At 46.9% G+C, this 20,849-nt stretch overlaps 1 protein-coding gene and 1 long non-coding RNA gene across 2 annotated transcripts in view; one reads left to right on the top strand and one right to left on the bottom strand.

Annotated features, from left to right (window-relative positions):
• LOC125759025 (uncharacterized) overlaps window positions 1-16,632 on the bottom strand; it is a 118,806-nt gene extending 102,174 nt beyond the window's left edge. The window contains exon 1 of the long non-coding RNA XR_007416587.1: window positions 16,532-16,632. This is a non-coding gene — a long non-coding RNA (uncharacterized LOC125759025). The remainder of the gene's footprint in view (window positions 1-16,531) is intronic.
• Window positions 16,633-16,977: 345 nt separating this feature from the next.
• On the top strand, window positions 16,978-17,969 carry LOC119396403 (LYR motif-containing protein 2). The gene is made up of 3 exons (XM_037663609.2): window positions 16,978-17,038; window positions 17,134-17,274; window positions 17,864-17,969. Exons 1-3 carry the CDS (start codon window positions 16,988-16,990, stop codon window positions 17,939-17,941), a joined length of 270 nt encoding a protein of 89 aa, XP_037519537.1. The 5' UTR covers window positions 16,978-16,987; the 3' UTR covers window positions 17,942-17,969.
• Window positions 17,970-20,849: the final 2,880 nt, after the last annotated feature.

Here is a 20,849-nt window from a genome sequence, read left to right on the forward strand (position 1 = left end):
ACTCATTTGACAAGGTCGCGTCGAGAAACTGGAGCACTCCAGTCCCGACATATAATACGATGAAAAAATAGTAAAGTAAGGTAACTTAACAGCAGAGGCGTAGCCAAAAGGGGGGGGGTTCAACCCCCCCCCCCGAAAATTTTCAATTTTGCTTGCGTATATATACCACGCACACATACAAACGCACGCACGAACAACATAAGTAGGTTGACCCCCCCCCCCCCCCCGAAAAAAATTTCTGGCTACGCCCGCGTAAACAGTACTCCGTTCATCATGTTCAACGTGGTTAAAAATATCACAAAAGCGCGGAAGCGACGAGGATAAAAAACAGGACAAGTGCTTGTCCTGTCCTCGTCTTGGCCGTAATGCGAAAACAAAGCCCAAAAGTGCATATTGTCAACGGCTAGGTTCGGAGGTAAGTTCATTGGGAAGTTACTACGGTAACTTGTCAAGGAAGAAGCACGACAGTCTGTGCACCGCTAATGAGGCTTTGAAAACGCCCCATACGATTCGTTGCTGATTGTGGCATAGTCATTTGTAACAGATAGGCAGCAATGACGTAGTGAGGTGAGAGGTAGGCAAACAGGCCGCGGTTAGATCGACAAAGCCCACCCCCGTGGGTCTCAGCACTGCGCTGCAGACTTCGTCACGCTCTACCGTCGTTTAAACAGACACCGATGCAACTCCTGACGACGAGAAAGAAAAAGAGAAAAAAAAAACTGCGGGCGGGCGATCTGCCCGCGTTTACATTGCAGACACGCCAAGGAATGCGAAGTCGCATCGTTATGCCGAGTGACGCCCGCTTCATTTCCGCGATGGAAAAAGACCTTGGGCGAGGCTGTGGAGTCCGGTGATGCGCGACCGCTGGAGGGGTAGGTAAGAAAGAAAGAAAGAAAGAAAGAAAGAAAGAAAGAAAGAAAGAAAGAAAGAAAGAAAGAAAGAAAGAAAGAAAGAAAGAAAGAAAGAAAGAAAGAAAGAAAGAAAGAAAGAAAGAAAGAAAGAAAGAAAGAAAGAAAGAAAGAAAGAAAGAAAGAAAGAAAGAAAGAACACATATAGTGGTTCGGTATTCGATAGAGCTTCCTGTACAAAAGGTAACTCCAGCGTTACTAGCCATGCACAGGTATGCCTATATACGCCTTGGGAGGGGAAAGAGAGAGAGAGAGGGCGTGTACTAAGGTACAATCAATACAAACGACTGAGAGCAAAAAAATCACGCCATATCCACAGAATGAATGATGATAAGTGGGCGAAGCTCGAGAGGGGGAGATCACCGGTAAAGCCGTAACCCTCCCGTGAAAGTTCGCCCATTACATCATTAAGAAAGACGTGAGACTCTGTGCGTATATACAAATCAACTTTTATTTTGTTCTTTTATTTTGTTCGTCTACTGTCTACAGCCACCTGCTCCATCCGGTGACTCGCTGCGAAAGAGGAAGCGCGTCAAGAGCGATTGCCTTTTATTGCGGCAGTCACGTGCGAGTGACGTCATCATGACGTCACTCGCACTAGCGCCACCTGCTGAGTGAGTCATACAACTAGGTGGTTACGAACCGGTCACAGAGGAAGGACAGACCCACGACGTAGTAAAGAAGAAAGAACACCACACAGGCGAACACGCACGAGAGTGTCACTCGTCAACGTCGTCTTTTTCTGCTACTGCATACCAGAACTGTATACTAGCTCGTGAGAAGCGCGTGTTCTGGTATGCAGTAGAAGAAGATGACGTTGACGAGTGGTTACAAACCGGTCACAGAGGAAGGACAGACCCACGGCTTAAGGAGCTTCGCCCCTAAAAGATGACCTTAGTGTTCGAATCATCTTAGGGAAATGCATAAGGGACTATGTGACTTTTTCGTTCAATTTCATTGCCACTTACCTTAATTTATCGCAACCATTCTTACACTTTGTTGTCTTTTTACTTAATCATCTCTTGGCTTCATACGTGTGCAACTAACCAACTAACTCCGGCCCCTCTATACGGTTCTGTTTCATGTCTATTATATAATATCTACCCACACTAGTTCATAATGTTCAGTATTCCTGCATCATGAGACAGTGTACTCGGGTTGCTGAGCCCCTCCCCTCCAAGCCTCACATTTCTACAGGCTGGCTTCCACATGTATAATTTCAGCACGTACGGCTCTGACATTTAACTCTATGTATAAACGTTGCTCAGTGGAGGACAACGACACGCAAATCTCTTTGGCAACCGTTCGCAAGGGCACGCCAGCAAACAAGAAAAACAAGTAGGTGGCTTTGAATCATGATGAATTACCCTTTTACACGAAGAACAATTGGTGAACAGAGCGTGACTCAGCTTGGTGGTTTGCGCTAACCCGAAAAGCCACCTGCGCTCTCGCTTAGTGATTACAATTGTGCTCACGCACTCAAGTGGCCGCTGCAGGCTTCGCTTCGAGCTGCGCTAGATCGTTCCGCCGCGTATGACATCCCGATGTATAACAGCCCGCTGCCAATTGAGATCGAAATGAATCATAAAGAGTGATGGAGGGCATGTAACATTCTGAACCTACAATCGTCCAACAGCGTTAAGTGTTGTCATAGTTTGTGTATAAGGGCTATAATAAGGGAAGTATATTAGTGCGTCTGTTTCGCTGTTTAACTTTACGTGTATGTACGAATTCCTAATACGCATACCGACGTCAAGCTGGATGCCAAGGGCATGTCACACAAGCATTATGTGCTTGGGACGACTTGAACTGCATGTATGCTATGTGTAAAAAATAAAAATGTATGTATGTATGTATGTATGTATGTATGTATGTATGTATGTATGTATGTATGTATGTATGTATGTATGTATGTATGTATGTATGTATGTATGTATGTATGTATGTATGTATGTATGTATGTATGTATGTATGTATGTATGTATGTATATTTAATCCTGGATGTGCCACACATGTCACTGTAGCGGATGTGGAATTTTCACTTGCCGCTATGGCATTACCATGCTTGTCACGGTATTGTGTTCTCTGAATGGCTGCGTTCAATGTCTGAGAGTATAGCACGGTGCATGACAACGGCAGATCACGTAGCGGAAGGGACTCCGCTTACTGGGGTGCTTTTCTAACGCGCACACGCAGCTCGTTACACGTGTTAAGACTTGTATTAAGACGTATTAGACCGAACCAGACAGGCAACTCTGCCAAAACGTTCAGCTTTAATTCGTCACACCTATGTTTCCGAATTTAACCTATAGCTCCATCGGAACCCGGCAGCAGAGAGGGGGAATCGAACCAAGGACCTGAATGGCGGAGCTCACCAGCAGAACGTTGACAATAATCTATGAGGCAATCAGGCTTGCTCGGTTTAGCGGTCAGAGTCGGAAAGTTCTGGCGGAAGAAACCGGGCATTACGTTGAGAGAGTCGCGGCGAAAAGCCAATCTGGCAGCCCGCATCCATTTGCGGTGCGCCCTCATGAGCAAGCGCATCAGCACGAGCTCAGGGATTGCCACATACAGTGATTATGGTGGGGCTACAAAAATAAACAAAAAAATAATAAATGCTTCAACCTAGGTGCCACATACAGAGAGACAGAAAGAAGGATAGGCCGAGAGCAGACAGTAGCCGTTCTCACTACCGGGTAGCCGCTAAGACTCGTGATCGTCGAACACGCCAGCAATTATACGGCGAATGTCACGACACCCGACACCTGAGCGGCGCTAATCACACCCCGGACGTCTACGTGCATCGAGAACGCGCGTGCGCAAGACGCTCCCACGCCATCCGGCGGGAATTAAGCCTGCATACATCGCGGTGCGGAGGAGGTCAATATAACATGCTCATTAGTGCGCAGCTAATCAGACCTGTGAGAAAGAAATCGAATTCCCAAAACTGCATAGGTCGTGGCTATATACGCTAGAGAAAGTGCTTTCCGGAACATGTAAGCTTGGCACAAAGGCGTATGCCTTTGCAAAAACTATGCAGATCCACCGCAAATTTACGAACCTACATGAAGAAAAGCGTTCCTGGGGAGGTTAGACTTTGCAATAAATTTTAAGCGCACAACCAGACGAGGACAAAGGAACGCGTAAGGCGCACGGGCGCTCGTGTGTCTTACGCGTTGTTTTTGTCCTCGTCTGGTTGTGAGCTTAAAATTTATTGGTCATGTCTTACCAACTCGCCCAATCTGCCACGATTGTTAAATGTCGCGCATCGCAGCAGAGCCGAAATAGCATCTCATGAAATACTGGTCATCCTACAGGCTCTAAGGAACGCGAATACATACACGATAAGCTCATTACACACTGCGCCGTTTCGCCCGTACGTCGAGGCACGTGTATGACACACGTGGCATTTGACATGTATAGTTTTAGTCAGCGTCAAGAAAAAAAAAATATTATAGACACCGCGAGAAAGAAAGATATAGGATGTACACGGGACAATCTATTGTCTAGTATCCATCTCTTGTCCTATATAGGTGATATGCCTGTGTTTTCCTGCGCTCACTCACTGTGTCAAGTGTTCACTAACCACATATAGACCCCCACGTGGGTCTTTTCAAACGTATCACATTCCTTCCGTCTCCAGCTGCCTTTGAGAGGCAGGAGCACCAACACGCTTGCTTCTCTTTCACGCACTTCCGGTCGAGCCCTTACTTCCGGTTTTCCAAGTATTCATAAAAAAGTCTCTTAAGAATATAAATCGATGATTCCGGTTCAAGTTAGGAGTTATATCGGATACATGCATCGCAGCATAACTTTGCTTACAATAAGGGCCTATCAACTGTCACGGTGATTAATGAAAATTTATTGACTGAGTTCACTGAAAGATTGTGAGGAGCCGGGATGGTTGCGGCACCTGGCGTAGCAGATCTTAACCACGCACTTCTTTCTGCGTGGCCTCTGTGATCCATCTTCAACAACCAGCGCAGAACGGACAAGGGACAAGAAAGGGAACAGAGACAAGCGCCTGCCCCTTTCTTGTCCCTAGTCCGTTCTGCGCTGGTTGTTGAAGATGGATTACCAACTAGCCCAATCTCAAACTTTGCTTTGAGATCCGCTTCGGATCTCAAAGTTAACCCAAGAAATACACCAGGGCACACGAAAGCCGACGTGCGAGGGCCACTACAAGCAGGGGCGTAGCCAGAAATTTTTTCCGGGGAGGGGAGGGGGGCACCTCCTTGATCTGAAGTGGGGGTCGGGCAGGCAGTGTGATTGAGTGTCATTTCGTGGTCTGTATGCCATGGCAAAAAAAATTCGGGGGGGGGGGGGCACGGGCCGTGTACCGTCCCCCCCCCCCCCCCCCGCCTCGGGCTACGCCACTGACTACAAGACACCTAGGTCAAGGAATACCGTCGCGTCCACAATCCGCCTTTTTCACGACGCCCCTGCGCATGCGCTCACTCCAAGCGGAAAAATCGCGAAACGTCTCTTCATCTCGAAGGCTTTGCTTCTGGCAATACCAGTTCTCCCGGCCCCTACCAAAACCCTACCAAAACGGCAGAGGGCAGCACAGGAAAATGAAAGAGTCGGATTGTGTGCGTGCGCGTGGGGGAGGGGGGGCGGGGCAAAAAAGCCAAGCGTGCAGTACGCAGTGCTACAGAGTATCGACTAGTGCCTTGCAGCTGCGGGACGCGGCCTGTATGCCGGAAATAAATGTGCACAAAACCCGCGTTTAAAGCAAATATCGCATACATCGCGAAGGGATTTTGCACTGGATCATTATGCATCGCTTAAACTTCTTCAGACATAAGATTGCCAGCTGCGGAGCTCAACTCACGTACGGTACAAAGAATTCAACCCATAAAACACATGGCAAGCACCAAACTGCAGAGGACAGCAGTGCAGTTCACAATTATTAACCAACTAGCCAAGCAACGAATGGGGCCCCTACAGCCTCGTGTTTATATAGCACCACAACAATCCAGTCGCTATTCGCGGCGAGATCGAACTATAGGTGGCAGCACCGTCACCCCGCTAGTGTGGATACTGGTTTCGTGTGGTGTGTGTGGAAGTGCACGGAGCTTCTGTTTTCACATCGTGATTTTGTGTTCCGTACCCGCAGAAAACTCTTCGTTATCGATGGTGAGGTTTTGTTCGGTGCCACAATGCCGCACATACTGCACAGAGCCAGGAATAAGCTTTCATTTTTATCCCACCGACGCGGAACGTCGCCGACTGTGGCTCGTTAGGCTTCGTAACGGCAGGACGCCTTCCAAGTACGCGATGGTGTGCAGCAAGCACTTCGACGACGGTGCATTCGCATTCGCAGACGAGAAAGAATGGTGAGTAGTCAGCGATAACTTCGCTAATGTGTGCATTTATATGCTTGCAATTGCTGCTGTGCACTACGAGCGTGAAGACGGTCGCAGTAAGCGAACGCTCGGGGAAGCTTCCCTGTGCTTTGATTTTCCTACACTTCCGCAGGAAAGTTAAGCGAGAATCAATCGAGAAAGAAGAAAATTAATTCATGGAATTTATTCTTTGTCATTCATGTACCGTCTGCGCTGTGAATGCAAAGTTTGTTCGCGCTTGGCTATGAGTCTGTTTAAACGAGAGTCCTGGAAGGAGCCCTTTTGTAGTTCGCGCATGTTCCATTGTGTTTACACGGCCGCGAGAACAGTTCTCAGTATTCCGTAGGGCAAGTACGTGCACCGAAACGCGGCAAGTGTGTATGCACGATCTGGTGCATAGTAAAGGGTATCGTTTTATGAGCCCTCACTCGCCACGTAAGCGATGAAAATGCGCGAGCGAGTTTATCGCCACTGCTGATCTTGATGAATATATTTTGCTCGCTCGCACTCTTTTTTAAGGGTTTTCGCGGAAGAGATTGAGGCCTGACGCACTTCCGACACTGAACTTGCCACAGCGCGAATTTGACAGGCATAAGTTACCTCGCAAGTACACGGGTGTCTTTGGATACATTTCGCCACAAGTTATAATTGCGCAAGGCAACTCAGTTTTGCGATTTCCGTGTCATTCCATTTTCTGTTCTGTTTAGGGGACAATTTAAGTACCGAAGTGTCAGACGTGACTTTACAGAAATATTTCTCTGCAGTGGGACCAGGACCGTACACAACTAATGCTCGTCGCGTAACCTATAAACGACAGTCCCGAAGTTCTACACCTAACCACAACGCGCAAGTGCATGAGAGCCTTTTTTTAATCATCGAGCCGCTAAAAGGCTATATTCACGTGAGATTTAATACTTCTCATCTTTAGGACAACGTCAAGTGCACTTTGCAATGCGCTTGAACCACAGAGCGGCCGCCTACACTGATATGACTCTCGTGAACGGACGGTACGACGACCACACACAGCACTCTCGACAAGTGCACTCACTGATCTTATTACAGTACATATACAGCCGATCAAGGCCAAATGCTTCTCTACATGTTGTTAGGCATGCGTACGAGCAGTTAAAGTTGCACCAACGCAACGGAACAAACCGCCTTTTGAGGCCCTGCATGACGTACGCGCACATGCAAACACAACGCGGCTAGCAGCCGACGCGTGGAGCAATCCACACTAGGCGCGCTTCAGCCAGTAGCCGCCAGGCGGCGACTCCGCTCGATCTCGCGGCCAATATAAGCCACCGCGGCGGGTTCGCGCCTACTTTTTTTTTTTCTTCGCACAAACAGCGCACCGTAAGCCTCCCGCCGCATCAACCCGTAAATATCGACTGTATACGACGTGCCCTACTGAAAAATATAAGGCAGCGCACGCGCAACGAAAAAGGTTCGGGCACTGCGAACGAATCGCACGACAGGGATGGCACGACTGCGGCAGGTGCACCGAATCCCGTTTAGCAGCTGCAAAACGACACGACCCTCTGCGATATCCCGGTTCAGTTCAGCGCATGCGATACATCCTGGGGTCGTGGCTCATTCTAAAAGGCGTAATTAAATGATTTATCTTGTTTGCTTTTATTTATGTTTTATCTTCCAGTATACTACAAGCTGGGCTAGTTGCCCAAGAAGTTACAACGTCGGACAGACAGACGGATAGATGGATGGTTCGGTAGATGGATGGAGGGAGGGAATAAATGAAATAGAATGGATGGATGAAGTTGGAAGCAATATAATGAATGGAATAAATGGAGTGGACCTAATAGAGTTGACGGAATTAGTGGAGAGAAATGATGAAACGGCACAGAATGGATGCATGGAATGGATGAAATAGATACCTGCAATAGATAAGTGAAATGGAATGAATGGAATAGTATGGATGGATGAAATGAGAAGGAATAGGTGGATGGAATGGGTGGAAGGGGTAAATGTAATAGATGAAATAATGGAATTGACGGATGTGATGTAATGGGTAGAATGGATGGAAGAATGGTGTATCCCGTTCATCGGTTTGTAGACGAACCATTTTGCTCAATTCGGAATTAAATCGCGCGTGTCAGGAAAGATAAATGGCGCCAACGACAAGTAGACGTTCGAAAGGCGGCCGATAAGCTGGTAATTATACGATTCGCCGGACACGAATCGATTCGCACCGCCTATCGGGGGCGCAGAGAGCGCCTCCGAGTTTGAAATGGCGCTTAGTATCACACACACACACACACACACACACACACACACACACACACACACACACACACACACACACACACACACACACACACACACACACACACACACACACACACACACACACACACACACACACACACACAGAGAGAGAGAAATAAAGATAGGTTCTTCGTACGAAGTCACACCGAGAACTATCTTTGGCATGCCAAACGTGCACCGGGTCCTCTTTATTGTTGGTGTTTCTCTCTCTTTCATATAAATCAAATTGTTGGAATTTTACGCCCCAAACCACGATATGCTTGCGAGAGACGCCGCAGTGGAAGGCTCCGGAAATTTAGACCACCTGGGGTTCTTTAACGTGCACCTAAATAAAAGCACACGGGCCTCTGACATTACGCCTGTATCGAAATGCGGCCGCCGCAGCCGGGATTCGGTCCCGCTACCTTCGGGTCAACAGTCGAGCACCGTAACCACTATAGATCACCACGGCGGTTCTCTCTCTCTCTCTGGTATCGGTGGTGCAGGAAAGGGCGGAGCTCCTGATTCGCCAGCTGCGCGCACGGCATTCGGATGAAGCATCACACGAGGCGCTTAACGAAGTGGCGGCAGCAGAAGGAAAAAAAAAGTAAAATACGGTCGACCTGGACAACATGACAGACTTTTCGGAAGAAATTAGGTCACGCCAGTTGCCCCGTTTGCCTCGTTAGAGCGTAGGCTCGAGATAACAGCAGATAACAAAGAAAAAAAAACATCTCCATACAACAATAACCATTTGATAATGAAGATGTGATTCCACGGATATCTTTTTTTTTTTTAAGGTGTGATGCTTAGGTTAGGAGATGTGGATGCCTTAGATGACGTTGGCTACTTCTTTTCACAGAAAGTTCAATATAACAGGCCAGAGACACGAATGAAGACAGACGCACGGACATACATAAAGGGGGTCTGACAGGGTGGCAATGTTGGCGTTTTGGTATGGCCACGGCCGCTGGATTCATAGAGCGGCCGTGGTATGGCATTTTACTTAATGGTAGCGCAGGATAAATACAGGGACAACAGAAAAGGCGCACTCGACACAAGACTAAATAATTTGGCGACGCCACTGGTATCACACATAGGAGATACGTTGGACTACAAAAGTGCGAAAGGCCTGAATGTCGTGCGTTTGTTCTGGCGATTCACTACTAAACAGATATTCATTAATAAACCGTGCCTTTCTTTTTCTTCCTAAACTTGTTCACGAATGAAAACCTGCGGAGATGGAAATAAGTCCGCAATTTCTCTTGGCGTGAAATAACCGGACAAAAAGTATTTTAAAAAGCTGATTCGAAGAAGCTATTAACAACACATGACAGGGAAAAAAAGGGAATAACAAGAAAAACTTACATGCCACATACCTATATGTACGGTGTAGCAACGCTAGTAGTATCCCGAAGCAGCCTCGACACTCTTGAAAACTGAGCACCATACTGATGGCGCACTCGAAGAAAGCGCTGTCTTTTCTTTTTCTTTTTTCTCTACATTGTCCTCTATTTCAATGAAGGCGAAAGACAAACGTTTCTTTTGCGACGCTGATCGATATATATACACCGCGGCAAACAGTGCCCGCGCAAACAATTCTGGGATCGTGCCGGCTTGTGTACGGGAACTATAGGTACAGAGGAATCGTATTATCTCGAGTACACACACTGTGGAACACTGATGCTTCCTGTCAAACACTCGCCCAGTAGGGGGTACATGCAACGGTTAGAAAGTGCAAGCAATATAAATGTCTACAAAAACGACAAAGAGAGAGAGAGGAAAACAGCAGCTAATGCGAATGTTCTCAAGAGAGAAAAAAAATATCAATAAGAAGCATAGCGGGCGGTTTGTACAATGAATAGAAATATAGGGAACAGAGGCCAACAACGAATGTAATAGCGATATGACAGGTCGTGAGGTTGGGACAGCTGTGCGGCGCGCGACGCCGAGGATAACAGTACGTATATATAAAACGAGATAAAACCGACACTGACCAGCTGTGACCGTCTACCTGAAGCACGTTTTAACCTCACTATGCGTTTTTCACGAGCACATAAGACAGGTGAGAGAGAGAGAGAGAGAGAGAGAGAGGAGGTGAAGCGATGCAAAGATGCATATACAAGGTCATTTACTTTACACTCACGATCAACGTCATGAGGCAGTGCCATTCTCGTATGATGATGCGGGAGGGGTATGAGACTATATACCAAGAACTCAAATGAAGCCGCGATAGTTCTCCGATATCTCGGTATATAAAGAAACTAACATAAGCGCTATCAGGGCAGCGAATGATGACGTGCACAAACTGTGCGTGCGAATCATTCTCTAGAGCTTGAGTTTTCGCGTTTACTTGCGTAATTTTGTACTGTGGTTCAACGATTTTTGTATCGTCGCTGCGCCTTCGACAGCGACATCGCTTCGCCAGGCACCCTGCTGCCTTCAATTAACCACGCCTCCTGCGACAATTCTCTAAGCTGTCCCGAATAAACGAATAAAAAGAAGAAGTGCAGTGGACGAGAAATGGCAGAGCGGCAGAAAGGGAGTCGTCCTGTCAGCCGTCCATCTGAGAACGAGGTCATTGGTTCGATATCCCACGACATCGGCCGCATTCCGACGGCAACTGAATCCATACACCGCACGAAATCCGTATAAGCACCCCCCTTTGAACGGACTTCACCAAGCGATGACTTAATCACGGCAGCGTCTTAATTAAAGCGAGCCCGCATCGTACCGCGCACAAGCCGCAAACATTCGCGGGGTTGTCGGCAAGTGCTCGCGTGGTGTGACTCCGGAACATTAAGCGGCGAAACTGAGTTTTCCAGGGCTTAATATCGGTGTACGTCGTTTCATACCAAGGAAGTTCAGGGAGCAGCAGTCGCGTGACGTGATTCTTCGTACTGTCGCTCAATTACGGCGGGACACAGCCCGCGAACCAGAGTGCTAAGCACGCAGCCTCGCAGTATACTGTCCGTGCATGATGTGTGCGCGTGAGAGAGAGAACGCAATTAAGAACGTCGAGTGGACGAAGGAAGGCAGTAGTAGTAGTAGTAGTAGTAGTAGTAGTAGTAGTAGTAGTAGTAGTAGTAGTAGTAGAAGCAGCAGCAGCAGTAATAGGGCTGTGCTATAGCCGCGATTGTTCGGGTTCTATCGGAGTACTATCCTATGCGCAGCACCACCACCACCACCACCACCATTACCACTCACTACTACTACTACCACTAGCACGAACCACTACATACTACTACTACCTATTACTACTGCTAGTACGGACTATATACTATACTATTACTACTACCACTATATACTACAACCTACAATACTACGACTACCACTACTATTACTACTGCTCCTACTATACTACTACTACATCTACTACTACTACTACTACTACTACTACTACCAGGCACATGGGCAAGGGGGGGGGGCCCGGGCCCCCCCCGAAATTCGTCCATCCTTTTATATTCCCGGGCAACTTTTTTTTCTTTTTGCCATGAAAAGACTTTCTTTCAAATAATTAGGCCTTGGGCCCCCCCCGAAAAAAAATCCTGGCTACGTGCCTGACTACTACTACTACTACTACTACTACTACTACTACTACTACTACTACTACTACTACTACCGCCGCCAAACATATGTACTGGAAGCAATAAGGAAGTACTGAAAACATGTTGCATTGGTCGAACGTGTGCACTTAGGTTGTACCACTCGATTTCAACCAAACACTGGCCAGAGGGAGCTACGTAGCTCTCAGTGGCCGTCCCAAGGTCGCTGGCAATTGCCGCTAGGGGCACGAAGAAATTGAGACGCGCGCATCTCAATATCCGCTATAGGCTGTGCGTTCTGCCGCTGCAGTCACACTCGAAAACTCGACTGCACGGTGCCTACAGCCACTAGATCACCGTGCCGGGTGTGCTCAGGCATGCGAAGAATAAGAAATCCTTCGCGGCACCGATTGGCCCGCGATCTTTTGTTCCCGACTGTAAATGGTTTCTTTCTGTTACCCTCATCCATATTCTGTAAAATCATTCCATACTATAAGTAGACAATAACATACCACAGTGGTTACTGTCACTACATTAATCTTGTCACAAAGTACAGCGCGGTTCCATTATTCATGCGAAGGGGAGACACAAAAAATGATTTCAAAGAGAGGCTTGTACTCCCGATTTGCATTTCGGCGCGCTGCGTTCAAGGCTCTAAGGAACATCGATACATCATTTATCTAAGCTCAGCGATAAAGTTATAATACGCAAATGTCTGCATAAGAAGACCAGCACGCGCATAGTACAATGTTGGTTCAAGATGAAGTCTCAAGTGGCCCGATTCAAAACTCTACGTTTGACTATGGTCCGCAATAGATAAACACGGCCGCTCTGATTTAAGAATAATTAAGAAATAGCACTGGAATAAAGGGCAACGGGCGAACTTCCAAAGATCTGGCGCCGGCGTATAGAGACCTCTGAATTATGTGGACTGCCAAGCGAATTAATCGTTTGGTCGTGAGATAATAAAATCTCGAATGCTCTTTCCATGCAAATATCCTGGAACCAAAGCTTTCCCATTTTGGTTACGTCATGTCGACTGCGCCGCTTCAACGAGGCGTAAATTAACGCTAGCCAAAGGGAAAGGTGAGTGAAAATCACCTCGCCAGTGCCCGAGATGATTAGGTGTTAATTTTCAGGTAACAGTGGCCGGAAAAATAAACGAATAGATGACGCGATAAGCTGAATCGGCGAAGACCGATGACGTATTTCTCGTAACATCAACGTTAAAGATGAAAAGTCAACATAAGCTAGAACATGCCTTCTCGTTTTCCCCTTACGTCAGCTCTCCAACACCCAGAGTCATGCGACTACAGATTGTTGAGAAACCAGGCGAGCGACCACGACTGCACACGACACTACGAAAGTAACGTTATTGTGTAAGACGTCGTCCTGACCTTGTCGCTTGTTGTTTTTTTTGCTGGCGTTTAAACTCACGTTAACGCTTCCGTCTGTTCGCACGTAGGCGTATTCTGTGTGTGGGCAAGATATATGTACCAACATCGTCTCTCGACACATACAAGGACATGCGCATTACCAAGACATTTTACGCGGTTTTCGGATAACACGAACAAGTCTGGACGTTTACCACGCGAGTGGTGTTTAGTCAGGACGGTCAAGATCGGCGAGGGGGATCAAACACGCGCACCCCCCCCCCCCCTTGCGACGCCTCGAACATACACTTCATACACATAATAAATAGTAGCACCCCTCCGCCTCCCCCACCCCCCGCAACCCCCAACCTGCATAATAAAATCCTGGGTACGCCCCATGTTAAAGGGACACCAAAGAGAAAAAAAATGATTTTTCTCGGAGTGGTAATTTACTCTAACACGGTACCAAGAACACCACGCTTGCTGCGAGAAGACGCTTGGTACGCGAGAAAACACGCCTTAAAAAAAAAAAAAGAAAAAGAAAGATGCGGGTGGCGGTGCCACATTGAAGCTCCCGCACAGATCGCTGTGACGTCATAGCTTTTGAAGCCTCCGTAGTTCCTGATCGGTAAAAATGAAGTACATCGTCTTCCGAGGTAGCCAGAGAAACATACTAAGTTTCAGGAAATTACGTTGAGCCAATGTGGCCAAAGTACGAAAAAGAGACTTCGAAATCCGGGACGTCATCATCGGAGATTTCGGCGGGAAATTTAAGAGCGAAACTTGTGACATTCATTTTCTCATTCATTAATAAACCTACAATGGTGAAATTAAAGACAGTAAAGTTTTCAGAGTATAATTTATCAGTCTAAACTAATTTATTGTTTTACTTTAGTGTTGCTTCAACGAGTTCCGCAGACAGTCACAGCTATTAAATATATCGCCAGACACAAGATTAATTGCCTATCAACACAGTGGAATAAGCATAGTTGTCAAGCCAAGACAACATCGTGGCGTCCCCAAAGTGCAAAGCTTCGGTCAGCGTGCAGCGAAACCGATGTCCGAGAACCTAATTAATGAAAATGCAGAGAATTAAGATACCGTCACACCTGCTCGCTACGTCCGTCTGAAATCGCAGCTAGTGAACGTGCGTGTCCGCTTGGCTTGTTGCTGTTCCCTCTCATACGGCTCATACCCACACTGATTATATATGAAATTTGTTAAGTAAGTGGGAGAATTAACTAACGATAAACAGAAAAGAAAAGCAAACGTAAAAAGGAAAGAGTGCAATAATTGTTTATTCGTACATCCAGACCGGACTGCTTAATGGTTATCTCGAACAGAAATTAGAATAATGAATTCTAATTGTAGCCCAACTTTTTTTCGTGTAAATATGGATTCATTATTATTATAAAAAGCGCTTACACAAGAAGCGATTTCAAATCGTATTCGTTTTGTTTCGTGAAGCAAACAACAACAACATCGAAAACATTCCTGTAGCTGAAGCTCAGAACTTGGCTTGACTCCCCGCTCTTCGTCTTCTTTTGCCTTTTTTCCTTTTTGCGTGTGCGCGTTTCACACGTGTTAGTGTAGCATTAAGGAAGGAAAGTCAAAACAAGCAGCGCAGTATACGGTCATCCAGGAAAGAGCAAGCACACAACAAAACACCGAACTCTGTACGCGGATGAACAGAATAAAAAAAGACGAATAAGCAACAGGAAAAGAAAGCAGTGCTCGCGAAGGCCAACAACGCGACAGAGTCGATGTCACAGGTTCCGTTTCGATTCGAGGTCACGGTCAGGCCGTTTCCTCCCGCGACACGGTTTCAGCCGGATTTTCGACTCGGTTCGTACAATCTGACACAGCTTATAGCTAGCTATACGGGACATACACGTACCATACATACACACACATACACAGATGTGTGCTAAGTCCCCTCCCCCCGTGTACGCAACCGCACACGTTCGGCGTTGCTCGCGAAGCTACTGCGGCGCACGCGCAGAGAACGCCATGAGGATATAAATGCCGCACCTGCGATATCACAGCACGTCGCATTACGCGAAGCGGTACGAATGCGAAAAATATATAAATAAGCGCGACAAGCGCGGCCCGTGTAGCAAAGCCTAGACCGACGCGCGAGAAGAGGGTCGGGAAAAACCACACCCCTCAAGGAACCGTAATGAAAACCAACAGATAATGAAGCACTGTTTTAAGTGTATTGTAGTAATTACGATACAGATGTATAGAAAGTAATGTGGACGAAAAGACAACTCGCCGCCGGCAGGGACCGAACCCGCCAACTTCGGATAACCAATTGCTACCAATTGCCGCCGTAGCTCAATTTGTAGAGCATCGGACGCGTTATCCAGGTTGCAGGTTCGGTTCCTGCCGGCGGCAAGTTGCAATGTCTTTTCGTCCACTTCACTTTCTTCACATCGAAATAATTACTACAATACACTTAAAACAGTGCAGTCCTGTGTCTCTTCCTTTTTTGCTGTTCTTGCCTTCACCACGCGATAATTTTGCTGGGAAAAAAGTAGAGAACCTGAAAGTGCATATAACTGAAAGTAAAAATGAATGCAATAACTTTGGTGTCGTGTATAGCACCTAAGGCAAAAAAGCACGACGAAAATAAATGCGACTCCCGCAAGAAAAACGAGCCGGAGCGAATTTTCGTAGCACGCGAGACTTCGTACATGCATCGTCAAAGCAAAAAAAAAAAAAAAAAAAAAAAAAAACAAAAAAAAGAAAAAGCGCAAGTTCTTTTCGATGTAATCGACTGAGGTAATCCACGCAGACACGGTGTGTTAGCAAGGAACGCAGCTTAAAAACGCGATTCAGGGCAGAAACCAGAGACAGTTGTTCGGCAAGGAATATGTCACACTCAGCTGGCCTGGCGCGCGACTGCGCTCACTGCGCGCGAGGTTTGCCGGTGCTCCCAGGTAAAAATAAAGCAAGCGCTGCGCCCCCGTGTCACATGTGGCCATAATGTCGCTGCAACAGGCGCACACGTGCATCGCCCAGACGATGCGGCACCACGGTAGTGAGCCCAGTGTTCAATACCGAAAGCAAATAACGAAGGTAGTACGACTCACCGCTGCAGTTTCGCGAGCGAAGTCCACAACACGCACGCACGCACCAGACGCTCACCGCCCGCGCGACGGCGAGCACGACGTCACGTGGTACGAACGTTGACAACACAACTCGCGGCAAGCGCACCAGATGGCGGAAGGCATCGGGCAACAGGCATTATAGACATATAAGAAAAGTTTTACGAGGGGGGGGCATTGGAACATGTTTTATAATTTTAAAGAATTATGAAACAAGGAACTGTTTCATTGATTTTTTTTCAATCTCATCGCATCGACTCTAGGCAAGCGCAATGTTGGTGACTTTGAATGAAATTTTCGCACTGCGTTACGCTCAACTCCATCAGCAATCATAAACGCAAATATATTAAAAAGTGGCGCCACCGCAGTGACATTTCGGTACTACGACTTTCGCGCAGCACTACAAGAACTACCAGGCTTTAAAATGTGCCGGTGACCAAGATGGCAGCCTCCTTCAGCACGAATGCTTCAAACGCGATGACGCTAAAGAGAGTATGTTTTCACACACACACGGTGTGTTCACACGTTCGAGCGCTTTATCCACTGAACGGGTTGTACATCCCTTGCTGCTGATCCATGTGTTACAGTTCATGCTGAGGCAAGAGGTGCTCAAACTGTATCGTGACACGCTGCGAACGATACGCGCTGTGGACGACGAGCGGCAAAGGAGAGAGCTACAGATTTGGGCCAGGCACGATTTTGACAGCAACAAGCATGTTACAGAGGAGGTGTGCATCGTGTTTTTGTGCTAGTAGTATTTCTTTTAAAGACTTCGATGGGTCGCATATTGTCAACACGATCTGTACCCGTTCAAATCGAACGGTTCAGTTTCCTCTGAATAATGCCAGCGTATTTTCTCGCTCAGTCGCGTCAGTAGGCGGAAGAAGGCCCGTTTCGCCTGAGCACTTGCTCAATCAGGCTAGAACACACTGGTGGATCCATGATTTAACCATGCTTAGAAAAGCGCTACTTGTCATCTCTCCAGAACATACGAGTAACTTCTCGTCAATTCAAATAGGACTCCTCGTTACAGTCTCACTTCTGTAAGCAGCCCTAGTTACCTCCATTATTCGCTGTGAGCCATAATTACCTTTCTCTCTCTCTGTTTTCAACACAAGTGGTGTCAGTGTGTGTCTGGTAAGAAAAAAATATCGGAAGTCTTAACTCACTGCAGTGATAACTAGTTGTAGCTACTGGTTCTAAGCATTACAACCAAAAGTGAACCTGACCTTATGGCTAGGCGTGGTACTTATATCTGTTCGTTATTAGGAAGGTTAATAGCTGAAGCGCAGCCCCTTTCGTCTCTCTTCATTTCAGGATGCCATCAAGATGCATATTGCCCGAGGAAAACTGGCACTCAAAGAACTTCAGTCATCAGTGCATCTTTCCAAGTAGCTTCATAGTTCATAGATGTTTGCATTTTCACTTATTTCGTATGAAGGCTCAAGCTTTTCGAAATAAAAGCTATTTCCTTCAATGCTCATAACATACTCTTGTTGTCACATGCTTGGAGGAGTTGTAAATGTGCTGCTGGCATTGTCGTGCGCGGAGGGTAGAGTGCTACAATTACAATTAACAATTATTATAGCACAAAAGCAAGACGAAGACAAAAGGTACACGAAGACGAGCGCTACGAAGACGAAGCTGTCTTCGTCTTGCTTTTGCGCTATAATAATTGTCATGACCTACCAACTAGCCCAAGCCGCTACCCATCTAAGGTAGAGTGCTACTCTGAAATTCCTGAGTGAAACAAACAGCAGCCTCCACCAATTGCTAAGAGGTTTACTTACATGGGACGCAGGCAACGGGCAGCAGTCAGATGCATTGAACCACAAGCCCGTGTGAGTGGCGACACCATTGAGGCACAAGCCATGCCTCTTCATAACAACAAAAACATAAATAAATAAATTAACGACTTACTAACTGCGAAGCTAAGCAAAAGGACTAACTGACCACCTGGCTAATGTTTCCTCTTCCCACAAGCTGCTAATTATGTTTGCTGGCAGTCAGCATAAAGCTTTGCAGACTAGCTAAAATTGGAGGTCTTGTTTGAGTTGGACAAGAAAAATTTGGGCTCTGCGTGGCTTAAAGTTTAACACAACAGTGCAGCCAGCAAAAAGTGGCATGTGCATTAAATCAACCTGGGCTCAAGCATGACACAAACCACCATGCAGGCCGTCTAAAGCCCTGAACCATCATTTAGACCCGTGAATGCACCTATCCTACCCAAAACGAGTCCCGAGAGTGGGCCACCGTTTGTGTGTCAAGTGGTGAGGACTAAAGCATTCTCCGCTCTCTGGCACGCCATGGGTTATCACACGAACCGCAAATTAAGATCCGCTATGAGTGGAAGTCTGATCTCGTCCCGCTTTTGGCAGACGGTGAATCCCAGGAAATGGCAGCAGATATGTCTCTACCACAACCTTCTCTGCTGTTGCACTTCCTTTCGCCAGGCACGGGTATAAATCTGATTTGACCACAGCACTCTCGCACACCATGTGTTTGCCATCGGGCAATGGAAATGCACTGTGGCTGCCGATGGCTGTCACTCCGCTATTAAGGCGCAATGCAGCTCACCGAGAAGTCTATATAATACCTCGCATCAGAAATATGCCTAAGTTCTAAGATCGAAGTGAACAGGAAGCACTCCACGTGACTGGCACATACTGTTCACATCGACACAGGACCCCCCGGATGTCACACCTCTCTACGCTCCTCTGCGAAGAAAGGCATTTGTGCGTACCCTGTCACGGTAACTGCACGCATCAGTGCTTTCACGGTATAATTCAACCTGGGACACGATGCCACTGGCTACGTTAAAACACGCCACCTCCCATGACCAGCGACGACCTAATTCTACCGCCACTGTTCTGGTACTGTATATGAAGCACCAAACTTATATGAACGTGATAGGTGTATTTACAAAAGGTTGTCGCTTCTTGCCAAGCAAGCCTTTTCTACTGTGGCTTAGGTCATCACAGTGATAACACCAGGCCATAGAAACGAGTATATTTTGTCGAACAGGCGGCCTTAGATGACAGTGCAGTTGGCATGACGCCTCTAATCCAAAGGCACTCGGTGCTGGCTATTCACGACTTCAGTTTCACAAACCCAACTCGTTTTCAAGTGTGGAGCACTTTGGGGGCCCGGCTTGTTGTCCATCCATGCATCTCGTATGGTGTGATCATGCTGACAGTAAAGTGCCCAATACAGGCCATAACAAGGCTAGCAATGCCCATAAGTGGGTTAAAATGAACGAAAAAGGTCTAAAATAATATAATTAACAAGAAATCAAGAAGTAATCGCAATAATTAACTAAACATAGCTAAAATTGTTTCGGAAACCTGAGGCTGACTCCGGGACTGCGCAAGAGAGGGTGCCACCACCTCACTGAGTGAGCGAATGCCCCTCACCCTACGCTTTGCAAGCGCTGCGTCTGCTGGGGAAAACAACCTGATGGAACCGCTGCAGACGTGTATCTCAATTGCCGTAACTTCAGTTTTGCACACCCACCTTGTTTGTAAGTGTGGAGCACTTCAGGGGCCCAGCTTTCTGATCTTTAGATAATTATTGCGATTAGTTCTTTGTTAACTATAATATTTTAGACCTTGTTTTTTTTACCTGTTTATTTTAGACCTTGTTTAACTATAATATTTCAGACCTGGTAGCACTAAGTATGGCTAGATTTGTCTAGACTCGGCTAGACATGTCACGTTACAACCTGTCGCGTGGTTTTTGGCGGGAACATGTCACGTGACAGAATGTTGCATGATTCTAGTCACGTGATGCTACGTGATTTTCAGTCATGCGACTAGTTGTTGCGTGATGTTACGTGATTTTATTCACGTGACTAGTTTTTACGTGATATTTAGTCGTGTGTATAGCTGTTATGTGATGTCACGCGATTTCAGTCCCGTGACTAGTTCTTATGTGACGTCGCGTAATTTTTAGTCACATAACAGACTCGCCCATTATAGTTTTCGTATTCCACGCCGGACAAATTGGTGCACATGTTGTGGGAGCAAAGCAGAAGTTGAAGAGGAGGAAGCGAGCGCATACCGGTTCATGATAATGATAATTCCTGTTCACACTACCCGGCACAACAATAGCAAGGAATGGAAAGGAAAGAAGAGCCACGCCATGTGCTGCAGAAGTGAAGCAGAAGTTGAAGAGGATGAAGCGAGCACGTAATGGTTCATGGTGATGATAATTCCTGTTCGCACTACCCGGGGCAACGAGAAGCTTAAAGAGCTCCGCTTTTAAGAGGTGTTACGCCTAAAACCCAACCAAGCAGGATCTTCTT

The sequence above is a fragment of the Rhipicephalus sanguineus genome, chromosome 6 (genome assembly GCF_013339695.2).
Source record: "Rhipicephalus sanguineus isolate Rsan-2018 chromosome 6, BIME_Rsan_1.4, whole genome shotgun sequence".
NCBI classification, from domain to species: Eukaryota; Metazoa; Arthropoda; class Arachnida; order Ixodida; family Ixodidae; genus Rhipicephalus; species Rhipicephalus sanguineus.

Coding starts and splice junctions, on each gene's coding strand:
- LOC119396403 (XM_037663609.2), top strand. CDS start 16,988: ATGGCAGCCTCCTTCAGCACGAATGCTTCAAACGCGATGACGCTAAAG. Junction 17,039..17,133: donor ACGCGATGACGCTAAAGAGA/GTATGTTTTCAC, acceptor CATGTGTTACAG/TTCATGCTGAGGCAAGAGGT. Junction 17,275..17,863: donor ACAAGCATGTTACAGAGGAG/GTGTGCATCGTG, acceptor TCTTCATTTCAG/GATGCCATCAAGATGCATAT.